The sequence below is a fragment of the Nicotiana tabacum genome, chromosome 19, assembly GCF_000715075.1.
Source record: "Nicotiana tabacum cultivar K326 chromosome 19, ASM71507v2, whole genome shotgun sequence".
NCBI lineage: Eukaryota > Viridiplantae > Streptophyta > Magnoliopsida > Solanales > Solanaceae > Nicotiana > Nicotiana tabacum.
In genome coordinates, this window is record NC_134098.1 from 110,769,361 (window position 1) to 110,787,756 (window position 18,396).

Sequence of the window (18,396 nt, forward strand, 5' to 3'; positions counted from 1 at the left end):
CTCACTATGCTCAGCACACTCAATCATTCAACGTTATACCATACCTGTTGCGGCGTGCAGCCCTATCCCTGTTTATAGCTGACTGTGCTCACCGGGGGTGTGTACAGACTCATGAGGGGCTCCTACAGCCCAAGCGCTATAAGCACGGACAACTCACATGCTATAATATCATATCTGGATCCGCACAGACAACTCACGTGCTGCACGGACAACTCACGTGTTATAATAATATCTGGATCCGAACGGCCAACTCACGTGCTCCACAGCCAACTCACGTGCAATAGTATAATATATAGACCCGCACAGCTAACTCACGTGATGCACGGCCAACTCACGTACAATAGTATAATATATCCGCACGGACAACTCACGTGCAATAGTATAATATATATAAAGCCAACATGGCCTGCTGCGGCGTGCAACCCGATCCCAAAAATATCCTCACAATCAGGCCCTCGGCCTCCCTCAGTCATCAATCTCTCCAGTCTCATTCTCATGGGCTCACAATGTCATGAGAATAGACCAAAATGATGATATGATGTATCAATAAATAACAAGAGAGACTGAGATATGATATGCAATAAAATAAAAATGACTGAGTATGAATTTTCAATTTAAAATAAATATTTCACAACAATATGTCCTATGTGGGTCCTAATAATACTGGCACATAGCCTCAACATGATTTTTAATATGCTTTTCAGCTCAATTTCTTTAACTCATAAAACCGCATAGAAAATGCCGAGATTATTTAACTACAATATTCCACATAAACAATTATGTTACTATTTCTATAGTGCACGTCCACACGCCCGTCACCTAGCATGTGCGTCACCTCCCAACAATTCACGAAATACATATATTCAGGGTTCATACCCCCAACTCCAAGATTAGAAGAGTTACTTACCTTGAACAAGCCAAATCCAATGTCGAGCAAGCTAAGCAATGCTCCAGAAATTCCATTATGTGCATATCAACTTCCAAACGGCTCGAATCTAGTCATAATTAATTTGATTCAGTTCACAAAAATTATAGGAATTAATTCCATATCAAAATACTAATATTTTCTAAAAATTCTGAAATTACACTCAAAAATTGCTCGTGGAGCTCACGTCTCGGAACACGACAAAAGTTACAAAATATGAATGCCCATTCAACCATGAGTCCAACCATACAAATTTTACTCAAATCCGACATCAACTCGACCCTCAAATCTCCAAATTAAACCAAGAGGGTTTTGCACAATTTTTCAACTTAATTCACCAATTAAATATTAAAAACAACCATGGATTCGGGTAATTTAACCAATATTGAGTTAAGAACACTTACACCGTTATTTTCTCTGAAAATCTCCCATAAATCGCCTCAATCCGAGCTCCAAATCATAAAAAATGGAAAGTCCCATTTTCTGAACTTAAACTTTCTGTCGAGACCTCTCCTCTTCGCGAACGCGACAGGTCCCTCACGTTCGCGAAGCACAACTCGACTGCCCACAAATTTAACTCTTCGCGAACGCGAAGCTTTGCAAATCTTACCTTTCGGGAACGCGACCACGGCTTCACGAACGCGAAGCTTTACCAGCTCAGACCTTCGCGAACGTGACCACCACCTCGCGAACGCGTAGAACAAGGACCCGGGGTTCCCCAATAGCCTCACTCCTCTTCGCGAACGCGACACCTCTCACGCGTTCGTGATGCACACACAGACCATACCTTCGCATTCACGTCCTCCCCTTCGCGGACGCGAAGAACAAAACCTCACACGCAGAAAACACTCTTCGCGAACGCGAAAGAGAAAATCAGAAAAATGCAGTAGCACATATCAGCAATCTCACCAAGGCCAAAAATGATCTGTTAACCCTTCGGAACTCACCTGAGCCCCCCGGGACCTCAACCAAATATACCAACAAGTCTTAAAATATCATACGGACTTAGGCAAACCCTCAAATCACCTCAAACAACGCTAAAACCAAGAATTACACCTCATTTCTAGCCTAATGAACTTTGAAATTTCTAGTTTCTATAAACGACTTCGGAACCTATCAATTCGTGTCCGATTGACCTCAAATTTTACACACAAGTCATGAATGACATAACGGAGGTAATCAAATTTTCATAATAGGATTCCGACTCCGATATCAAAAAGTCAACCCTCCGGTTAAACTTCCCAAAAATTCAACTTTCGGCATTTCAAGCCTAACTCCACTACGGACCTCCAAATAATTTTTTGGACAAACTCCTAAGTCCAAAATTACCATACGGAGCTATTGGAATCATCAGAATTAAATTCCGAGGTCGTTTACACATAAGTCGATATCCGGTCACTATTTTAACTTAAGCTTTAAACCTTGGAACTAAGTGTTCCAATTCATTCCAAAACCTCACCGGACCCAAACCAATTTCCTCGGCAAGTCACACAACAACTGTAAAGCCCAATTTGAGCAGTAGATGGGGAAACGGGGTTGTAATACTCAAAACGACCGGTCGGGTCGTTACACTTAAGCAATTGATTTAGTGGCATAGGCCGGAGAAATCTTGTACAAAGATCCTTATGATCAAAAGAAATTGTAGTATAAGATGTATGACTTTATCCATTGCATGGCATAACTAGTATTGAAAAGCATAGGTGTAACCTGGAGTAACATAGGTGGTCATGATGTAAATTAAATTAATTGACGGAAGTCACGGAACTATGGGATTGACATCATTATATATATCCCATTAATGCTGGATTAATTAATTGCACAACACCAGAATTTAAATCCAGTCTCAATGTTTCTTATCATCTTCATTCATAATCATGAATTCCCTACTGCGCGCTCTATATATATATAGAGGCACACACATTACGTAGCCGAGGGGCAAGCGCCAGGAGAGAAGAAAAAAAAATGAAGAGACATAGATATTGGCAGGAAGAAGGAAACTGAGATTAGATGCTCTATACTCAAAGTTAGGTTATCTGCAGGGGGGGATATAGGAGAATGAGTACGTAAATATACGGGGGGGGGGGGGGGGGTGTTCGAACATATAAATCAACAAAAGCAAAATGTAGTGGACTGATATGCATGGTTGGTATGAAATCATAATGTCTTTTTCAGAATAATTTCTAAAGGTAGTGAAGAATGCTTTAGTAAAGGGAAACACTGAAAAGGCTATATCATACTCATACTTAGGAATGAAGTAATTTACTTTACGACAAAAAGAGAAAACAGATTGTTGTGGGAGAAAAAGAAAAGAAAGAGATAGAGAGGACATTTAGAGTCTAGCTGGTTAAAGTTAAGCATGTTCATGTCACGTAATTGTAGGAGCAATAATAATAATAATAATAATCACACGTTGCCGAGAACTGACAAAAGGTAATGGACATACAAACAATCCAGTAGTTACGTTGGTGATCAATATTCCAGAGTGTTTAATTCTGAGACTTGATCATCTCTGCCCAACTAGCAAGGAATGTTGTTCCCAAAAAGTTGAAATAACAAATAAACATGCAAAAGAAGATTTTATTTTAATTAAAGTGCTTGACAAGTAATGTAAGGTTTCTCAATATAAACTATGTGAGTTTCTCAATATAAGATCAACAACTTTAACAACAAGGCACTTTGGAACATAGAAAACGTGAGTAATTAAAACCCTACTGAATTCTTTTTTCTTTTTTTCCATAATGGAACAGAAGCATGGATTTATATAGATGTATATATTGCAGGTATTGAAGGTAAAATCACTTAATTGAGCTTAGTGCTAGAAATGAGGGGGAAAAGTTACTAAATAAAAATGAAATGACAATAAACGAATAATAAGAATCAAAGTCCCCCATTATAGGGTCAAAAAGGGGGAACCCACCACAAGACATATCCATTCAGAATTCCACTCACAAAGGTTTAAAAATAGATTGAATACTCTATCTATCCTTGTTTGAAATCCGGACAAAAGTTCAGATCCAATATATATTACACACATAAAGTTGTCAAGTGTAGTCAAAACAAACACATCCCCCTTATCTTTTTCTTTTCCATCATCTGGAAAAGTAAAGCTACCTAAACCATTAAAGCCAACACACAAACAACTCAAAAACATTCTTTCTTTCTTCCACTAAAGACAGCTCCAATTCTTTCTTTCTTCCACTAAAGACAGCTCCAGACAAATTAAAAGCAGGTGAAAATTTCTCCATCTTGAGGACATCAGCTGCTTTTTCCCCTCTGAACCTTTTTAGTTTTTTTTCGGATTTATGGAGACTACTCAATGGACTCAGGTGGGTACAAATTAATTCATTTATCTGCACCACTTCATTAATTACTCCTATTTGCTTAAGAAAAATGTTGAATTTTAACATTCTTAGTTTAAATTTTTTAAACCTTTCATATCATCCTTTTATTTTTCAAATTAAAGTGGTCATTCTCTTTACACATCAAAGCAGTGCACTTTTTCTTTCTGCCCCTTTCCACATGATAGCATATGGAAAAAAGGTGTTCTTCGTTATTATTGTTGTTCGTTTTTTTTACTTTCTTTCAATTTAATTTTAAAAGTTGAAAGTTATCCGGTGTTTGTCATTCAGTACTTTGTCATTGTTTAGCTAATATAAATAATCTTGCTATCTTTTTTCTTTGGTTCCCTTTTTTTTGTGTGTTAATTTTCAGGATATTGGAATAGTGAAATCTATGGCAGCAGAAATAGCTCCTCCTAATATTACGGTGGAAAAGAAGGCGAGGCCAGTTAAGGATCAAGCAATAAATTGTCCAAGGTGTAATTCAACAAATACAAAGTTTTGTTACTACAACAACTACAGTTTGACTCAACCAAGATACTTTTGCAAGACTTGTAGAAGGTATTGGACTGAAGGTGGCACTCTGAGGAATGTTCCAGTTGGTGGTGGTTCAAGAAAAAACAACAAAAGATCAACCTCCTCTTCTTCTTCTTCTTTATCGCAAAAGCTTCCCGATCTGAACCCTAATCCAGGGTTTTCTCCTCAAAACCCTAATAAGATTATTGTTGGAAGTAGCCAAGATCTTAACCTCGGGTTCCATAGTACTATGTCACACGATCATCATCAGTTCCATGGTGTGCCTCAGTTTCTTGAATTGCCAAAGATGGATAGCGGCAACAATGGTAACAATCATCTAGGTACTCATCTCTTTGTTGAAACTGATCTATCTCAATTCATGAAGTGTGATCCCATCACATCTAAAAGTTTAAACTGTTAAAAGAATATATTTTTATTTACTTAATTATATCTCCAACAATCTTCATATCGTCATTGTATTCAACTTCAGGTAGTACACCAATATCAGCTTTGGAGCTGCTTAGGACTGGAATAGCCTCAAGAGGGTTTACTTCATTCATCTCGTCGCCAGCACCACCAGATTTGAATACTTTATACACATCAGGGTTTCCATTTCAAGAATTAAAACCTAGTGCTAGTAGTAATAATCATGCAGCAGCTGCCTTAAGTTATTCAACTGGGGTTCAAGAAAATGGAGGTGCAAGAATAATGTTCCCTCTAGGAGCTGATCATCAGAGTAAGGGACAGGAGAATTCAACTGCTGGATTTTGGAACGGGATGTTAGGTGGAGGATCCTGGTAAAGTATTAATTAAGGGTAACGATAATGTGCAGAAATCTCACTTTCAAATGCATTTTTTTTTCCTTTTTTGGGGGTGTCTTTGTTCTCTCTTTTCACAGCTTTGGTTACTATAATTTGTTTGGTGATGTTTAGAACTAAGTACTAACATAGAAGACAGCTAGTTCTGGTACTATTGTTCTTAATTTGCTCTATGGTTACTTTGAGATTAGGGAAGCTAGCTTGATTAAAGTCAGCATCTAGGGTTCTGTACTAGTACTACTATATATGATCATAACTACCTTAATTACCGCCTATTTATTAGCTATATTGTGTTTTAGATGAACTTAATTTGTCGACAAGCACCTTTTCTTTTTGTTGTTTACTTCCTTCTGTTTTCGTCTACCCTAATTAATTGTTCAAAGAGATTGCTTAATTAATTACAACAGACCTAGCTTGCTGGAAGTAGCTTATGATCAGATGGCCTGGTCTTCCTTCTTTTTGGTTTCCACTTCTTGATAATTAGTTTGCACTTTATTATACATTTAATTAACTGAAAAGTTTCGTTAAAAATGAAATTAGATGGATAGAGAAACAAGAAAATGATATATTCCTGTCTGAATAAGTTGGTTAATCATGTTTATGCTTCGTGACAATGACATTGAGATTTTCATTATACAATTATCGCAAACTTTTAAATGATCTAGTGTAAAAAAAAATTATCAGTGGATATATGAAAACTAGAACCGTATGTATTTAAAGAGTTTGTTATTGTTTTGACTGTCATCTTTTCATCACGTCTTTGTTATTAATTTTTACAATGAAGCACTCATATTCTTTTATTTTGTGGTGATTGAAGCACATAATGTCGTTTGTTTCTGCAACTATGAAGGCATGCAACATATCAATTTAACTTATAATACATACTAACGTAGTAAACAATTTTACACTATATATAAGTTTATCGTTTCTGACATATTGCAAATTTTTGTTCTAGATTATCAATCCATATAAATACACAACACTCAATAACAATTACCTATAACCAATTTTTAGCTAAATAACTTAATGGTGTAAAGGATCTTTACACCATCAATGCATATATAGAACTTAGTTATCAATTTAATGCACACGTACTATTTTTAAAAACACATCATAACGTTGCAAAGTTAAATATATTAATGAACTTTCACGCACATGGTGCATGTATTGGGTGGTCATGCAGTATGTATTAGGAGCCCCTTTTTTTTTTCTTCTTTTAAACAAATTTATTAGGGGTGAACCGTAAATAGGAGAAAGGCGAACAAGTATATATATATATGGTGCTAGTGACGTTGCAATATTAAGTTACAACTCCAACTTAGTTACGTACAATCTTTCGTCCATCAAGTTCAAGAATATGGATTAATTTCTCTCTGGAAAACTTATCAAGTACTATAGTGAGAGCCATAGCTAGCTTGCAATGATATGTAAAGGCAGGGGCGGAGGTAGTGTAGTAGCTACGGGTTCGGAACCCAGTAGCTTTTGCTTAAACCTTGTATTTGTATTAAAAAATTAATTAAATAAGTAAAAATATTTAATTGCGGATCCAGTAACTACAACGAGTTAGGGTTCAGTAATAAGACTTAATTTTCAAATTCTGGTTCCGTCTATGTGTAAAGGGCGACCGTCTTACCGGTAGTAGTTTGAAATTATACAAGTAGTTCATCTATTATTAAAAGACAATGAAAACAATTGAAGTTCTTTGGTCTAACATTGATTGAAATACTAATAATAATAATAGTAGTATTTAACAACGCCACTAAGCAAATTGTAATTTTTAAACAAAAAGGAACCTACCTGCTGCCACAACCAATACCTAATCCTTTTTCTTTTAATTAATAACCTTTTCTGTCAGTTCCTAACATACCCGACTATTGTAGGAGTGACCGTTTAAAAATGATTTAATTATACACGTATGCAAAATTTTATAGTATTAGTGCAGACTGCAGAGTTAACCGATTACGACGTACTACGTTTTTAAAGTTATTATTTCAAGCAAAAAAAAGTTATAATATCACGTTTACTAAATAAATACTTATAGCTTGTCTTTTACATAAGCTGATAGTGTTTTAAAAAAAAATACGCGGTTAATGTGTAAGAATTTAAATTGATTTTGAAATATTTGAAGATAGATCGAACTTCCATCCTTGTAGGTTGGGTCTCAGAGATATAGGTCCGTTATTAGCTTCTTTATGTGAAGCATTCAACTGTTGGAATTTATGTGACCAATTCAACAATTCAACAAATCAACATCAAGGTAAGTTTTCCATAGTTTTTTCTAAAACATAATTTGAAGATTTAAAAATTACGTACTACACCTAGTGTGTCGTATTCAATATTTCATATCAATATAAGAATTAAACTCCTGAAAAGCGAGTTCTGCAGAATAAATTTGAACTGAAAATAATCCTACCACTCAGAGCCTATGATTAAGTAGATGGTAGACGTTGCCGCAGCATAAGCAGATGGTAGACGTATTCCATTCAAGGCACTGAAGAATTTACTTCAAAATTCAAATATATAATGTTGGAGTTCATTTTCAAATGCTGCATTTTTACAAGAGTAGAGAAATAAACATGATTCTTGTTCCGAAGTGAGAGCAATTGTCATGGTGTCAAAATGTCATTAGTTTCCCACCACAAAATCTCAAAAAAGATATTAAAATGGTAGTATATCAAACATTATAGTATAATGGATTGAACTAATTATGGTATTCTCATGTAACATTACAAGGTAAAATTACACTGTACAGAAAACTTGTTACATTTATTGCTCCAGTATATTATCTAGAGAAGCACTAGCACTAAAGAAGCAAAGTACTCTTTACTGTCCTGACTTCTATACAGAGACAAGCTTTACGCAGGCAGGAGGATGAAAAAGCTTAGATCTTGCAAAACAACAAACTGAAAATAAAAAAGAACCATTCACGGATCCCCATTAATTCCGAAGATTCGGACCTTGTGCATATTGGGGAACTTGGCAATAACCAGCACCATCACAGCAATGGTATTGAAGAAGAGCATTGGATGTTGGTAATCAGTTGTATGTGAGGCTATCAAGTACCTGCCAGTAGAACAAGTTGGCTATCAAATTTCACAAGTAAAATGTCATCTAGAAAAGAAAAGGAAAATTAGAACTACAGCGAGTTGCAGAAAGCATCCCCCGAATTCTCACTTAACATTAGCAATCTGCTGAAATACCAAAGACCAATATTTTGGGCTAAAATCATCTCGTGCGTCTTAGATGGGAAAAGAAGTAACTTTGACATCTTCTTTTGCTCATATATACACAAAAATTGTTTTTGTTCAAACTACGTTTCTCTACTGCTATATGCTTGGCATGCTATATTGCATACCCATGGGGTCGGCACCTCGTATTCCACATGCCTCAGATGCGTGACAACGGTAAATCTCAACTATCAGGAAGCAAAAGTTGACAAATTCTTCTACCATTAAAACAAAAGGCATATGAACCATTAAAGTAGTTAGATTATAATAGTAATAACTAATCAATGCTAACATACGAGAAAAAAAAATGTGATATATTTATCTAAAAAGCATTCTGATATCAAGAGGGGTTGTAAAACCTTTTTTTTTACTTTATAAGTAATTAAAGATATTATAAATTTATGCACTAAGCCAGTGCATCAGACATAATTACAGGTTGTGCAAACCCTCTATTGTATCTAGCATTCCATCTACATCATGTTCAGTTACCAGATTGCACCAAAAAGCTAACAAAAAAATACATCTCTGTTTAAGGCTGTGAATATTGCTCGATGTGTCTTCAAAAATTCTATTGTTTCTTTCAAGCCAGACAGTCCACCAAATAGCTTGAGGTATGGTATTCCAAATAGTTTAAGGTTGTAAAACCTTTTTTTATTGTTAAGAGGGGTCGTAGAACTATTTGATTGCTCATTCTGTGGGTTATCATTGCAATGATCTAAAAGAATTAATACGGAAATCTAAGTTTATTAAGAGATTTGTTTCAATGCTTTCTTCTTCTCCTTTTATAGTCTTTTTTTACTTTGTTTCTAAACTTGCTTTCTCTAAAAAGTAGAGCCCTTTGTTGAGACTCCAATTGAGTTACTTTTCTTCTCTAATTTTAGTTTCTTTTCCCACATTTTTACAAAATTTATAGAATTTGTTTTTTTGATAAAGGTGGTGTATGCGCCAACTTATGTACACCTTGACTAAATCCACCGGGTACCTGCTACCTCCCACCAGCACAAGTACCCGATAACTCTGTCCACTAAGGGTTAAGGCAGATAAAAAGAAATAACCTAGTGTTATTTGTCTCCAATGAGATTTGAGCCTTGAGACCTAAGAGTCTTATATTTTCGAAAATTGTCAGACTCTTAGGGTGTTATTTTTCAATTTTCCCATGTTTGTTTGGCTTAAATGTTTTGGAAAACATTTTACTCCCCAATTGGAGGAAAATGTTTTCCCTATCAAAAAAAGGGGAAAAAGGTTTGAACAACATGATCAAAAAAGCCAAACTCAATGGGTGGATTAAAGGCTTTGAGGTAGCCATGAATGGACATAACAACCAGGAGATTACACATCTTCAATATGCTGATGACACCTTGATCTTCTGTGATGCAGAAGTGGAACAACTAAGAGTTTTGAGGATTATACTGGTTCTTTTCGAAGGAATTTCTGGGCTACACATTAATTGGAGAAAGAGTCATCTCTTCCCGATCAATGAAGTAACAAACATGGAGGATTTGGCACTGATCCTGGAGGGAGAAGTGGGGACTATCCCTACCACTTATCTGGGTATGCCACTGGGGGCCAAGTCAAAATCTACTGCAATATGGAACAATGTACTGGAGAAATGTGAGAAAAAGTTGTCTAGATGGAAATGTCAATATTTGTCAATGGGTTGAAGGCTCACTCTAATTAACTCGGTATTAGACTCACTGCCAACCTATATGATGTCCCTTTTTTCCATTCCTGCGGGAGTCATTCAAAGGCTGGACAGCATAAGAAGGAATTTTTTGTGGCAAGGCAAAAGGGGAAAAAAAGCCTATCACCTAGTCAAGTGGAAAGAGGTAACTCTCAGCAAAGCGCAAGGTGGATTGGGAATTAGAAACTTGAAGAATCACAGCAAAGCCCTTAAACTAAAATGGCTATGGAGGTACTCTCAAGACCCTCAAAGTTTATGGAGCAAGGTAATCAAAGCCAAATATGAAGTAGAAGACAACTGGATGACTAAACCAGTTAGCACATCTTATAGAGTTAGTCTTTGGAGATCCATAAGGGTATTATGGCCAGCTCTAAAAAGCCAAATCTCTATTAAAGTGCTAAATGGTAGCGGGACATCATTCTGGAATGACAATTGGATGGGAAATGGAGCTCTGAAGGATTTATGCTCTGACATATATGCTCTAGCTCATCACCAACAGAGATCTATAGCGGAAATGTGGTCACCTCAAGGTTGGGAACTAATACTCAGAAGAGACTTGAATGATTGGGAGATAAATAAAATGATTGAGTTCTACAAACAACTGGACAACTTCACAGGAATTCAGAATGGAGATGACACATTGAGATGGCAGGGACATAGCAGTGGAAAATTCAGTGTCAATGCAGCCTACAAAACGATAAACCAACCAATTCCTCAAGTCACCAACTGGCCCTGGAAACATATTTGGAACACCAAGATACCATATAGGGTTGCATGTTTCTCATGGCTACTGACAAAGGAAGTTGTGCTCACACATGAAAACTTAAACAAGAGGAAGTGGACTCTATGCTCAAGATGTTTTCTTCGTGAAAATGAAGTGGAAATAGTTGGTCACCTATTTTTGCACTGTAGGATAACTGATCAGTTATGGAAGATCTTCATTAATCTCAGAGGCATAGCTTGGACAATGCCTGGAAAGATTACTGAAGCTCTCTTTAGTTGGAAAACAGCTGGAGCTGGGGCAAACAACAAAAACAGATGGAGAATGGTCCCTGCTAGTATTTGGTGGACAGTTTGGAAAGAAAGGAACTCTAGATGTTTCGAGAACAACAACAACACATTGCAAGAGATCAAAATTAACTGTATTAAGCTTTTTTGTTTTTGGTGCAACAAGATCTACCCAGAGGATACTATTTCTATCTTAGACACATTAGGTTCCCGTTAGACATGTAGACTGGTTTACTCTTTTTGCTCACTTGTATATATGGTTTCAGTACAATCCATGTACTGTTTTGTGTTTAATACATATAACATGTTACCTTCTCAAAAAAAAAAAAGTATTTGCTTTCATTTCAACAAAATGATGTAGTAGCTTTCATTTCAACAAAAAAAAAACTTTCTTTTCATGACGTAGAAAGCTCAACAAAAAAGTACTTTCTTTTCATGATGTAGAAAAAGTATTTTCTTTCATTTCAACAAAATGACGTAGTAAAAAGTATTTTCTTTCATCTCAACAAAATGAGTATTTTCTTTTTATATTGTAGAAAAAGTATGTTCTCTCATTTTAACAAAATGAGTACTTTTTCATGTTGTAGAAAGAGTACTTTCTTTTTCAACCTAAGAAATAGTATTTTCTTTTTAGTTATGTAGCACAAATTTCAACGTTATTTTTGCGTGAAAAAGTAAAACATCACATTAGTCACTTTGGGTTTGTGTGAATTTTTAAAAGAATAATTAAACTCTTGAAGAAAATAGAGTCCTCAAAACATTGAGTATTTGGGGTTTGGGGGGAGGAGCATAGGAAACATGAGGATTTTGGAGGGGGGGAGGAGGAAGAAAGTAGCATAAAAAATTATTTTCCTAAAAAATATTTTCTACTCTCTAAACAAACACTAGAAAATATTTTCCGGAAAAAGTTTTTCACTCACCAACCAAACAAGAGAAAATGAGTGATTAACATTTTCCATGGAAAACATTTTCCTTCATACCAAACACACCCTTAATGTCCACACATGGAGACATTATAAATCTTTGAACAATTTGGGAAAATACTAAGTGTCCAACACATCAATTAGAAGACTCAAAAAAGTTTTCCTAAAAAATATTTTCTACTCTCTAAACAAACACTAGAAAATATTTTCCGGAAAAAGTTTTTCACTCACCAACCAAACAAGAGAAAATGAGTGATTAACATTTTCCATGGAAAACATTTTCCTTCATACCAAACACACCCTTAATGTCCACACATGGAGACATTATAAATCTTTGAACAATTTGGGAAAATACTAAGTGTCCAACACATCAATTAGAAGACTCAAACCTGTTATTGGGAATACAATTTAAATTTCTAATTATTTTATTCTGGATTAGTTGAATGATTGTCATTGCTTGGACAACATAGTTTCATAAGGTTCATTTTGTAGAACTAGATAGTACCTGCTTTAACATAGTTTTCACTCCAGAAAATAAGAAACCATATCTCTCTAGATTTCGAAATACTAATAGAAAGATGAAATCAAGTTCCACTTCCACCTACACTTTATATAAACAGCAGAAAGAACAATTTTGATCATGCATTGTAACAAGCCTAAAATGACGAAATCTGTATCCAGCAGCAGAAGTGAGAAGATAAAATGTGGTAGTGGCCCTAGAACAACCATTATCTCAGCAGCCTCCCCCCCCCCCCCAAAACACATGTTTTCCTTCTTTTGGGGTAAGTCATGATGATAATAGCATTTCCAAACCAGATTGTGAACGTCAACAAAAAAGAAACATGAACTTACAGCACCACAGGCACCACAGTTAAGAATTTCCTGTTACGAGTGAGCTGTTTCCCATTGTCTATTTGCTCCCACCAGGTCAATTGATTGTATATTCCCTGGTCATCAGCAAAAGGGGTTCCTTTCTTCCAATGAAAGAAGTGATATGTAACCTGCATGTTGAAGCATCCTCAGTCACACGAAGATATCACTTGCTTTATTTTGATACATCACGTGAAGATGTCATAATAAGTCAATCAACCTCATAAACATTTGCCAAAACAAATGAAGATGCAGTTCACCAGAGACCAAATTAAAGGAAAAATATTAGGAAAGTTGAATTTTAGAAGCATACATTACCCAATTGAGCGATTCTATCTATTGGAAGGGACAAAGTCAAAGACTTTTCTCTGTTAAATCTTGCTACACTTGGTTGAACAGAGGAGGCAATGACTTTCAAGCACCGCCGTCGAAATATATCGAAATCAAAAGCACCTCACAAAGCAGCATGCCTGTCTAACACAGTCCAATCTCCAACGAAGAGGTTTTGCAATGTGTAACAGATGCTACCTTCACAATAAGGTAGAAGAGAATGGAAATTTTGCACTGCTGGATTGTTAAACAACTATGGGATCTGTCCCTTAGCATGTTCGAGTTGAGATGGGTCATGCCAAACCCTCTGAAGGATCTATTGCTTGGTTGGGGTCTCAAAGGAAGAAATAAGTCTCTGAAGGAAATCTGGAAAACTATCCCAGGTTTTATATGTTGGATACTCTAGAAAGAAAGGAACTCTAGGCATTCTGAGGGCAAAGCAATCACTGTACAGGAGATGAAATATAGATGCTTGCGTATGCTAGCCTTTTGGTGCAATTATCAGGACGTATATGAAATAGACAGGATGATAGATTTCATTAGCTCTTTTCAGGAGTAGGATCTTTGGTATAGAGGCTATTTCTTTCTTTTGTTTTTGGGCGTTACTGCCCACTCTTGTACATACCAATCGCCTTTCTTGGTGTCTGGTTTTATTTCTATTAACAATATCTCTTGTTTACTGATACAAAAAAAAAAAGGTCAGTCATTTCACATCTTTGAAGAGTCTTAGAGCCCGTTTGGACATAAGAAATTTTTCCCTTTTTTCCAAAAAAACTTCACTTTTTTTCGAAATCAGCGTTTGTTCATAAAATTTCCAATTTTCACTCGAAGATGCATTTTGCAAATTTTTGAAAATTTGAAAAACTGCAAAAAGCTGTTTTTCAAAATTTTCACTCAAATCACTCACAAAACTTCAAAAACAACCCAAAATTATATTCATGTCCAAACACAATACCATTTTCACTTGAAAAAAATTTTCCCCCTATTTTGGAATTTTACAATTCTTATGTCCAAAGGCCCACTTAGTATAGTCTTTTAGTACTCTACATTCTTTTCCTTTCAGATTTTTATTTTCTTTAATTTACAGATACAGCGATTTTTCATAATTTCTGCAGCTTTCAAAAGTTCAAGAAAAAGACACTCTTAGCTTCTTACGCTTTTGGTAATTCATTTTATAATAGTTTTCAAAACTACTTGCTGGAAGTGTTTGTGATTAATTGTTTATAAATCAAAATAAATCTTTCTCAGTTGCTATGTCTCCTTTTAATAAGGTTGAACCTACCTTTCTTTCTCAATTCTAATGCAGTCAATGGGATTATACTTTATTTGAAAAGAAGGACCCAGATAAAGAACATGCAACTTTCATCTTAATGCAGACTGTATGACCCAAAGGAGAAGTTGGTGAAACTAAAACAGGATCAGACTTTCATCAAACTAAAACTAGATTTTATCTTCATCTAGTTTTCCGCAAAGACAGGATCAGACTTTCATCAAACATGCGAAAATTTATGCTACAAACGGATTTTACCCAAGTACAGACTGAGTGCAGCCAACCTTAAGTATTACAAATTACAAAAGATAAAGATCAGAATAATGCAAGATCATCAATAACAAAATTAGAAATACTGAATTAGGCCAAATCCAAGACATATAAGTTCCTACGGAAACCCTACCGTCAAACTATGTAGCTCAAGTATATTTCCCCAATATTTTACAAGTAGCTCAGGAAAAAGGACCAGATCCAATGCCAATCCAGTTTGATAGCTCCCAAACAAAAGCCTGAGACTTCAAATCTAAAATTCACGTGCTCATCCTCATCAATCCATTCGTGATTACTTATCTGAAATCGTTAGGACGCCTAAGAGATAGGTACAAACCCTTCAATGTCATCGGAAGGAATATAATTGATGATTCTCCAAATAGGTTTTGATATTTTGATCTAAATTGGCTTTAATAATATATAATTATATATTAATAACTTGAAGATTTTGCTAACTCCTTTTCTTTTCTTTTTTTAACATAGAAGAGAAGATAATTGAAGATTTTTGATAACTCCAAAGTGCTTCTGTATAAGTATCTTCTGATCCTCTGGTTACCTGTCGAGGGGAAACCATGCTTGGATGAGGCAATGGGGGTATGAGAGGCTCTTTTAATTTGTGGAGGCAAGCCCACGAAAGAGGCAGGGGAAGGGAAACCTCAATGAGGCAGCACCAAGAACATTAAGTCTAGAGAAAATCTCCTTGAACCAACAGGAAATTTAAGGTGCTTGAGATTTAAGTGCTGCAGATTACTGAGATGCATATATTACATATGTGCGTGTATGCAGTGTTTGTTCATTTTTATGGGAAGGGCCAATATGGATGAGAATAGATGTTAACCAATACTGAGTTGGAACAAAAGCAAAAGTGAAGTTAATGAGAAGTGGTCTGATACCTAGGAAGTTGGAGAAAACAGGACATAGGTGAGGAGTAGTAGTCCAGCTAGTTGATTTACTATTTTTTACCCCTCTATCCCAAAGCAGTCCGAAAGTAATCCTATTATACTTCTTGGATTGTGCAAATGCATGAGAAAATCCTCACACTGCAGTAATTTGTGTACATCTTAATACCAAAAAAGTGATAAGGGGCCCACTTTAAGAGGTCTTGGTTTCCACGTATGTGTTATTAGGATTGTCTAACTAGAAGACTTCTGTGAGGGTGTTTGTCTCACTACTAACATTACGATAGTTTTGACTCCAAAAAAAGGTGTTGTGCGAGCAAGTGGAGGTGGAATGAGTGCAACTGTGCTACATGTAACCTATACATGATTCCTACTTACAAGAAAGGGCTAGGATTTGGTGCCCTTAAAGTTGTTATAAAGATCACTTAAAGGAAGCATATCGATTTCTTCTAAGTAGACACGGTAACAGTATTCCAAGGTCAAATAACCTTGTAAGTAAGATCTGCAGCTTGCCATGCTATATTTAAAGTTCAAACCCTGATTATATCTATAAAGGCCACGGCAATGGCCACGTTGGAGAGGCAAGATGTGCATCTGCAGCTTACTTTGTCAAAATGCAAATAATAACAGACAGCCAATAATTAGCATCAAAGACTACTTTATCACGCTTACTGTTGTGACTTTGACAAGAGGAAGATGTAAGAAATTTTCTTTCAATGTCTAAGAATGTAGGAGAAACCTAAATGTGGATTTTGGTCATTCCAAGACGTTGACTATATACTTTTCCCATTCAACTTGATACTTGCAGTACAAACTAGTAAAAACAAGAAAGGTATAGTTAAAAGCATGCAAATGATATACAGACTAAGAAAGCAAAACTCGCAAGCCCCTAAATCTTTACCTCCTGTGTAAACCCCGAACTAACTAATAAGAAAATTCAAGCCCACTCACTCTCTTTAGAAAGAAATCAGGATCATTGACAACAGATCTTCATTCCATCATTGAGTACACCCTTTACTTCAACTATATTATGCTTATTTTGCTTCCTTTGGTTAACCTTTTCTTCAAGAGAGAATCCTTAAATCACTAGGAACTTGAAAACCTTGCAGTCTAGCTCACAAATTCCGAAATGGAAACAATTTGGGCCAATCTTAAACCAAGCAATTTTGCCAAAAACAATCCAAATTCTCAGGACTCCGACCAAAAACACTAGAATACAAATGAAAGACAGACGCATATTCAATTTCACCAGGCAATCAATATTAAATCTTTATCATAAAGGAATCAGAAACGCTACTCCAATAACACAAGGGTAAAAGAAACCAAATGAAAAACAGAGACGCCTACAATCGAAACCGCAAGAGGGTTAATCTTAACCCACTCGATTTCACGAAAACAATCCAAATTCTGAAAGAAAGATAAAATCTTTAAACCCAAATGAAAGACATAAGAAGTGGAAGCAGCTAGGTTAAAAGAGGAACATACAAGAAAGTGACCGAGATTGACGACGGTCCAAGCGATGCCAGGAGAGCAGCCAAAAAGGGAAAGAACAAGAAGCCATGAGAAGAAGAGGATGAGTATATAGGTGGTCCATACTCCTGGGTACATGAACCAGTCTGTATTTCTGTTCAGATCCGCCGGAGGCACTGCTTTTACATACAAATTTGCCATTTCCCTTTTCTCTTCAGCTCAATCCTAACACTAATTCTATCAAATCCAAACCAGTTTTTCTTCTTCTTCTTTGCTCCTATTGGAACGACTATTAATTTGGAAGCAGTGGACTAGTTCATAATTATCCACTCTCCTACCACTAATAATATCGTTCTAATTTATCAAGGTTCTTTTTTTCTTTCTTTTTTTAATTTAACAAATTAAGTTGCATACAGTTTTTTCTAACATATATAATGATTGATTTTCTTTTAAGTTGAAATATAAGTTAATCAAACTTGATTGAATGACAATTGATTACACATTTTCTTTGTTGTATTATTATAGAAAAGAAAATAGCATTTGTTTAATATTAAGTGAAAATTAAACGAAGCTCTTTTGTTTAATATTATCTCGTTATTGATCAATTGCTACTAACATTTTATAAAGGCCAAATACATAAGTGGCGTTGCCGCAATTTTTCGTTTTGGCCCTTTAACTTGGATTTGTTCCTATTAGGCACCTAAAGTAGTTAAAAGTGGATCTATTGAACACCTTCTTGACAATCGGTCAAAAATACAAAGTGTGTGTAATCTACACGCGAATGATGTGGCAAAGTTACGAATGAAATGCTAACACGTGGCATTTAAACTCCAAAATTTATAAAAATGGAT

At 35.7% G+C, this 18,396-nt stretch overlaps 2 protein-coding genes across 3 annotated transcripts; one reads left to right on the forward strand and one right to left on the reverse strand.

Annotated features, from left to right (window-relative positions):
• The first annotated feature begins 3,955 nt into the window (after positions 1-3,955).
• On the forward strand, positions 3,956-5,869 carry LOC107776881 (dof zinc finger protein DOF2.5-like). 2 transcript variants are annotated; one of them, XM_016596830.2, is made up of 3 exons: positions 3,956-4,251; positions 4,637-5,120; positions 5,270-5,869. In XM_016596830.2, the coding sequence occupies exons 1-3, from the start codon at positions 4,228-4,230 to the stop codon at positions 5,578-5,580; spliced, it is 819 nt and encodes a 272-aa protein (XP_016452316.1). In that variant the 5' UTR covers positions 3,956-4,227; the 3' UTR covers positions 5,581-5,869. The 2 variants fall into 2 exon arrangements, with proteins under 2 accessions (XP_016452316.1, XP_016452315.1); XM_016596829.2 differs by lacking the exon at positions 3,956-4,251 and adding an exon at positions 4,272-4,465.
• A 2,424-nt stretch (positions 5,870-8,293) lies between these two features.
• LOC107776882 (uncharacterized) lies at positions 8,294-18,008 on the reverse strand. Its single transcript, XM_016596831.2, has 3 exons — positions 17,561-18,008; positions 13,289-13,437; positions 8,294-8,660 (listed from the first exon to the last, which is right to left on the reverse strand). Exons 1-3 carry the CDS (start codon positions 17,744-17,746, stop codon positions 8,522-8,524), a joined length of 474 nt encoding a protein of 157 aa, XP_016452317.1. The 5' UTR covers positions 17,747-18,008; the 3' UTR covers positions 8,294-8,521.
• Positions 18,009-18,396: the final 388 nt, after the last annotated feature.